This window comes from Rhincodon typus, unplaced genomic scaffold (genome assembly GCF_021869965.1).
Source record: "Rhincodon typus isolate 14 unplaced genomic scaffold, sRhiTyp1.1 hic_rhity00007563, whole genome shotgun sequence".
NCBI lineage: Eukaryota > Metazoa > Chordata > Chondrichthyes > Orectolobiformes > Rhincodontidae > Rhincodon > Rhincodon typus.
The window spans coordinates 509-8271 of NW_025973201.1; the positions used below are offsets into that span (position 1 = coordinate 509).

At 48.1% G+C, this 7763-nt stretch overlaps 1 protein-coding gene across 1 annotated transcript in view; it reads right to left on the reverse strand.

Annotated features, from left to right (window-relative positions):
* Positions 1–638: 638 nt before the first annotated feature.
* Positions 639–7763, reverse strand: part of LOC125482242 (pleckstrin homology domain-containing family A member 6-like) — a gene marked incomplete at its 3' end in the record, with an annotated part of 7633 nt that continues 508 nt past the window's right edge. Inside the window, exons 2-7 of the mRNA XM_048594273.1 lie at positions 7180–7307; positions 6769–6951; positions 5557–5712; positions 3548–3802; positions 2395–2525; positions 639–769 (exon numbers count right to left, since the gene is read on the reverse strand). Of these exons, the coding sequence (XP_048450230.1) occupies positions 639–769; positions 2395–2525; positions 3548–3802; positions 5557–5712; positions 6769–6951; positions 7180–7307 (984 nt within the window). The remainder of the gene's footprint in view (positions 770–2394; positions 2526–3547; positions 3803–5556; positions 5713–6768; positions 6952–7179; positions 7308–7763) is intronic.

The following is a 7763-nucleotide window of genomic DNA, read 5'->3' on the forward strand; positions in this document are numbered from 1 at the left end:
GGGGAGTGGGGCTGGTGGGGAGTGGGGTATTGGGGAGTGGGGTATTGGGGGTTGGGGTATTGGGGTGTGGGGTGTTGGGGAGTGGGGTATTGGGGGTTGGGGTATTAGGGTGTGGGGCTGGTGGCAGTGGATGTTCTTGCAGACAGCCAGCACAGATAAATGCCAAATGACCTTGTTCTGAATGAACTGCTTCTCTGATTTTCTGTCTCTGTCAAACATTACAGACCGAGTTCAGGCTTTTCTTTGACCTGGTGATATTTGAAATCAGTTTTTTGTTATTGTCCACTACATGCCGTTGCTTCTGTGTATCTAACCCTGTGCGGGCTGTGAACAGGGAGTGTTTGATGGGGACAGTGTAGAGAGAGCTTTACTTTCAGTTTAAAGGAGTAGAGAGAGTTTTACACTATAGTCCAGCCCATGTTGCCCCTGCCCTGAGAATGTGAGACTGGGACAGTGTAGAAAGAGCTCTACTTTGTATCTAACCCTGTGCTGTCCCTGTCTTTGATGGAGACTGTGTCCAGGGAGATTTGCTTTCAGTTTAAAAGAGAGCTGGGGGTGGGCATGGGGAGAATGCTGGCAGGGTAAGAAGCAGATTCCCAGGAGCTAGTGAATGTGGGAATTTGTTCAGCTGATTTTACCTGCCAGGGCTTTGCTGTGCTGTGATGCTTCAGTGGCGAGACTGTATGAGAGATTAATAATCCGATCCCTCTCTCTCTCTCCCAGTTGCATGGCTCGATCTGCAGGGGCCCAGTTCCCAGCTACACTAGGACTAAAATTAAACAGAAATACATGTTTACTTGATGTGAACTCATGTCCAGCAAGGCCAGAGACCCAGCTCTGTGATACCACAGCAATGAACAGGGCCACAAGCAAATGCAAAGAGTCTGAACTCATTAATTTTAACTGAACCCCAGAATAACAGGGACACAGCCCCCAACAACCCCAGAATAACAGGGACACAGCCCCCTGAACCCCAGAATAACAGGAACACGGCCCCCTGGACCCCAGAATAAAAGGGACACAGCCCCCTGAACCCCAGAATAACAGGGACACAGCCCCCCTGAACCCCAGAATAACAGGAACACAACACTGGAACCCCAGGATAACAGGTCACAGCCCCCTGAATCCCAGAATAACAGGAACACAGCCCCCTGAACGCCAGAATAACAGGAACACAGCCCCCTGAACCTCAGGATAACAGGGACACAGCACCCCTGAACCCCAGAATAACAGGAACACAGCCCCTTGAACCCCAGGATAACAGGACACAGCCCCCTGAATCCCAGAATAACAGGAACACAGCCCCCTGAACCCCAGTATAACAGGGACACAGCCCCCTGAATCCCAGAATAACAGGAACACAGCGCCCTGAATCCCAGGATAACAGGGACACAGCCCCCGAATCCCAGAATAACAGGAACACAGCCCCCTGAACCCCAGGATAACAGGGACACAGCCCCCCTGAACCCCAGAATAACAGGAACACAGCCCCCTGAGCCCCAGAATAACAGGGACACAGCCCCCGAACCCCAGGATAACAGGGACACAGCCCCCTGAACCCCAGAATAACAGGAACACAGCCCCCTGATCCCCAGAATAACAGGGACACAGACACCCAAACCCCAGAATAACAGGGACACAACCGCCCTGAAGCCTGGAAGAACAGGGACTGATTTGGGAGTGCAGTGGCTCACGGGGACAGTCGATAAAGGCTGGAAATCACTCTGTTAATTGTGAATGACAAGAGACCTTTTGCTTTTGGAGACTGGGGCAGCAGTGGCGTGGCGGGGAGAGAGGTGAGGGAATGTGGGGGTTCGGGTATCTGAGGTGGGAATAGAGCTGGCTTCTGAGACACAGGGACATTGTGCAGTAGTCACTGGGTGAATATGAAAGGGGAAGGTTATGATGGTGCCGTTCAGCGTGTGTGTCCCTGGAGGCCAGACTAATGTTCCATCAGAGATCAGACTGCAATGAAACCAAGAGAAGCAAAGCTGACAGTCAGTCTGAAACACTGAAATTTATCAAAGACCCTATTTTATGAGACAGGTCATTGTGACCAGGAATTCCAGACTGTCCTTCTCACTATCCATAGTCCTGACTCATGAAACTCACTCAATGTCTTCCACTCCATCCAAACAAACACATCGAGCAGACAACAGCTAAAAATTTCAACACCATCAATCCATCAGTTAAACAGCTGATACCATCATAACAGACCCTGAACTGGTCTCCTTATAGAAAACAGAGCATGTTAAGGATAATAAACATAGATTCAATAATAATTTCTAAAAAATTTCTGGGGAAGCAGCAGGGAGTGAGATTATCAAAGAGCTAGGAGAATCCCAATGGGTCAAAAGGCCTCTTTGGGTCCTGTCTGCTTCTGAGATTCCTCACCTGGTCTTTGCGATCATGGTCTTGATTTTCTGCAACGTTCTTTCCTTCTCCTGCAGTTGCTCTGGGCTAAGGGGAATCTCAGGATTCGCATCAATATATCGGGAGGTGATGACCACTGTACTGGGTTTACACTGAAAGGAAATTACCTCATTATTAACTTGTAGGCCATTTGCATGTGTAGTTATAAAAGGGTCAAAGAACCCATTGCTGCTGAATTTTAAATCAGCTGTGTGTGTGACACTGATACATCCATGTTATGTTTAGGGGAACACAGCGAGGGCGAGGGTGCGAGGTGTTGAGTTCAGGAGAGGACCAGAGGATAAAAACCCACCCGGTTCACTAATGCCCTTTAGGGAAGGAAACTGCCATCCTTACCTGGTCTGGCCTACATGTGACTCCAGACCCACAGCAATGTGGTTGACTCTGAACTGCCCTCCGGGGTGATTAGAGATGGGCAATGTATGCTGACCTCATCAGAGTTACCCACATACCCTGAGGTGGGCATTTAGCACCCCCCAATATAACCAAGCCAGACCATCCAGGTCTGCTCTCAGTCTCAGTAACAATACCAATCAGATCAATGTAACTGGGACCTCATTGCTATCCTGCAATAAACTACATCTTGTTTAAGACCACAGTCCCTACATAAGAGAGTCCCAGGTGGTTTTTGCTTTTCAACAATAGACCAACTGCATCTTGTCAACTCTAACCAGGAGTGGCTGGAGATCTACCAAAAAGCTCCTCCACCATTGGTTCGTCCTGTGATATCACTTGGACACACTCACACCATATCCATTCCCACCCACACTCTCCCTCTGCCTCTCAGTTCCACCCAGATCCTCCATCTCTTTCTCACAATCACCAATTCTCTCTCCCACCCACTTTCCCCCTCTTACAGTTCCTTTGTGGCTAGGGCTCTAATCTTTAAGAAGTAATTTTTCAAATGTTCGGTGGCATTCTCCTTGCTCTGTACTTAATCATGGCATCTGCTGCTCTGTTACTGAGATACACAAATACCAGGGCTCTGGTGTCAACACACTGCAACCACCAGTCCCTAAATATGACCCTGTCCCTTTTCCTGGTCAGAGTATCTCACATGAAGACAGAATCTTTGGAAGAACAGGAAGGAGCCTAATCGTGGGGACATGCTCACCTCTTTTCTGACAATGCGATTATTTTTTTGGGTCTGGCTTTCAGCTGTCGTTCTTGGTGAAGATAATGTCGTTATCAATTTACTTGATGTGGTCACATTTGTAGTTTCAGGTGTCTCTGATGCAGTTGTTGCTTTGATCAGACTATTTGAGGTGTTTCCAGGTCTGGTTCGAGAGGCCACCATATCAGCAGTCACTGCTCTATTGGCCAGGAGGCTCACTGAGTTCGGTTTCGATGTCCTTGGAGAGGCTCCTCTCTGACAAGTCAACAAACATGGTCTGAATGTAAACTTAACATTACTCACTCTTCATTTTCACCTTCAAACAACTGATTGACCTTACTCTGGATCTTCCACACCCAATTGTAAAACACACATGAAAGCACAATACTGTGGATGCTGGAAGTCAGAAACAAACAGAGAATGCTACAGGAGCTCAGCAAACCTGGTAGGTTCTGTGGAGAGAACAGAGTTAATGTCTCAAGTCTCGTTCAAATCTTCTTCAGAACTGCTGAGCAAAGGACTCAGTTTTATCCCTTTATGTCTCCATCTCAATAAATTTAGGGCACAACATGACGCTGAATTGATCTGTTACTTTCACCTCTGTGCCTACTCCTTTGGACAGGAGTTCTCTCTTTTCTCTATGTACCCTTTCACCCATCTCTAATACTGAGTCTCCACCTGGACCCCCTCCTGCTGGCCTCTTAACTGCCCTTGATCTCTTCATTGAGAATGGTCAACTACCTTCATTTTTCTGCCCCCTTACCCACTCTAACCTGTTTCTCTCTGGAATTCCTGCACTCTGTTCTGTCAGGTCTATGCCTGACTATTATCAAACCTGTAGACAAAACTGTTGCTGTTGTCATCTGTTGAGCTGACCTCTAGCTTGTAGACGCTGAGTGACAAGTCACAGACAGTTCATGCTATCTCCACCTCGACTGTGATGCATCACTAAACATCAAGTTGTTGTTTCCAGGACTGTCACTGACCTCATCCCCTCCAGACATCTTCCCTCCACATCTTCCCATCTCATTGTTACCCAAGCTCACACGGTGTGTTTCTGATGAAGAGTTACCAGACTCAAAACTTTAACTCTACTTCCTTTCCACTGATGCTGTCAGACCTGAAGAGTTTTGCCATCAATTTCTGCTTCTGTTTTGGATATCCAGCATCCACAGTTCTTTGTTTTATGTCAGCCTGCTTCTACCTTCTCCCAAAATCCACAAAGAGCACTGACACACCCAACATCTCAGCCTCTTCCTGCTCCCCTGAACTTAATTCTCCATATCTTGCCTGTATTCGCACCCCACCTCCCATTTTTTACTCTCTCCCCACTTATATTCAGATTTCTCCTGATGCTTTACATTAGGTCCACACATTCCAGTTTCCTAGCCTCAGCTGCATTTTCTTGAGCATGTACAATCCATTGAAATGTCCATTCCCCATTGGAATGGTCGGACAGTTCTCCAAAAAAAAATGCAGTTCTGAAGAAGAGTTACACCAGACTCGAAACATGAAACTCTGTTTCTCTCTCCACAGTCACTGCAGGAGTTTCTCCAGCACATTGTGTTTGTTGTAAAACATACACGAGCCATTTCTGTGAACAAGTTTCTCTACGTCAGTCTGGTGAAACATAAACCATTAAAAACAACCCCAGGACTTTACAAACACACGGAGAAATTATTGACCATTCCACCGTAGCTACAGTTACAGAGTGATAGAGATGGGAAGGTGAATTAAGCGGATCAGCTGACATGGATTCCAGTTCAAAGACTGAACAGTATAAAACTGACTAAACATCAGTCACTAACAGCAGGAAGAATGCCACGTGCTGGGGAATTCTTTGCCTGGGCTGTTACTCACTAACTATCCCAAACTGATTTATTTTCTCAAAATTACTGAAGATATTTATATGTCAGACAAATGGAGTTTGATCTGCTCAGTTCAGAGAGGTGTCCATGTCACTGTGATGCTCCTCTGAGGGAGGACGTTTTAAAACAGGGCACACTCACCATTACAGGGGACACAGCCACACGCCGTTGGGACAGAGCACCAGTACTGCGCCGCTCCTGGAGATGTGCTTCCTGGTGTCTCTTCATTCTCTCCATCTGCTCCTCCGCACTCATCTTCCCTTTCCTGTTTGGGCCAACAGTTGGTGTACGTTGTCCCTGGAGACACAAAGACAGAACAATAACAGAGTATTCTGTCTCAGGCTTGGTGCTCTCTCTCTCATCGATTCTCCAACCTTTCATTGTGTTCCTGAGTGGAGTCTGCTTGGGAAGAGCAGCTAACTCTGTTATGCAGGAAGCAAAAACAATTCGATTGGAGATAGTGGGCTAGGGGAACCTGCTCCTCGACAACATGGACTGGGAAAATCAGGAAAACCAGGAAAGGGCTCAGGATCAGATTAATCCAAATCTCTGGACAAACAGAAACTGACATACAGTACAGCCTCCTTGCACCCCAGCTCATTCCTGACCCATCCCATCACACTGCCCCCCCACACACCTATCCTTTTCCCCCCCCCCCCCACCCCCCCAGCTATCGGCAACCCACCCCTACACCACCCCCCCCACACACACACCCGCCCCACACACACTCGCCCATCCCTGACTGACTCCCCCACACACTACACCCCACACACACCACCCCCCACACACTCGCCCCACACACACTCGCCCATCCCTGACTGACTCCCCCACACACTACACCCCACACAAACCCCGCCCATACACACATCTTAAGAATCCAAGGGAAAAGTTCAGAAAGTTTAAATTTCCAGTTCCCCTGCTCCCTGGGGCCTTTGGAAAGCCTCTTGGTTTTGTAGTTACAGCATTGACTTGGATAGTTCTTCAGGGAAATATCTCAAATAACTCCTGGACAAGTGACCCCTCAGTCACTCACACTGACCCCGCTGCGCCCCAATATCTCTCCCTCCCCTCCCCCTTCCATCTGCCCCATCTCCATCTTTACCTCCTCCTTATCTCCCCTACAGCCCCACACCCCCCAACCTTAATCCTTGAAATCAGGTTCCCTAGCCTTGACCTGAATATGGGGCTAGTGAGTCCACTGCAGTTAGGTTGGTAACCAATGGGCCCTGATTCCACATGGAAATAACCAGGGGGTGGGGGCAGATGCTGTTATAACCCACTGACTTATGTTGGGCTGTGGGAGCACAATCCACTGGAATGTGGGAGAGGGGTTTGGGATACAGGGAAAGGTACCTTGTAGTTTCCATTAGAGGCTGGATCATGTTGAATGTCAGCATTACTCTCTCCGTGTTTCTGTTTCTGTTCTCTCTGGGATGTATGAGGTCCTGCAGCAGGCTCACTGTATTCAGAGTTGTTAAACAGAGCATAATCCACCTCTCGGGGCAACGGTGGCCTCTGAGGAACATCAGCCACTGCCTGCAGGGTAAGGCACAAACATAGAGAAATGGAATCCAGCTTCCCACTATATCCTCAATATCCAGCCTTTCCCCCACTCTCTTCATGTCACTAATGCAGCTTCTTTCTATGTCCCTCAGCCTACTCAGCTAGAGCAGGAAACCCTGTTTCCTGTTTTGTTAATGTTCAATAATCCACAGTGAGGTGATGATATACGCTGTCATTTTGAGCCGTGTTTGGTTCACTCACCTGCCCGTGGGGAGGGCACTGCCTACACATTGGAGCTGGCAGTGGGGATAACAGAGCCACAGTTTGTGGAGACACTCGGTGCAGCTCCGGCGGCTGGTCCCAGGCAGGGGTAGCTGTCAGTAACATCACTGCCGAGGGAAGGGTAAACACAAAGAAATGGCTTCAAACAGGAGAAATACAAACATTGTTCCCACAACTTTCAACACAGCCCACAGTCACACAAGATGAAGAGGTACAGGACCCTGGGAAATGTTGGACAGTCAGGACTAAGGAAGTTCACACCATGGATTCTGTACAGTCAGGATCCCAGTGCTATAGGTTCTACAACAATATAGATGTCATGACCGATAAATTCTTCAGGATATTATAAGAATGCGTATAGATTCTACAGGACGTGACTATGACTATTGCCAACTGTGTATCAATGTGAAAATTCATGTGGGACTCTATTTCCCAGTGAGTGTCAGTGTGTGTGTGTGTGTGTGGGACCCTGTACCTCAGTGAGAGTCAGTGTGTGTGTGGGGGAACCCTGTACCTCAGTGAGAGTCAGTGTGTGTGTGTGGGACCCTGTACCCCAGTGAGAG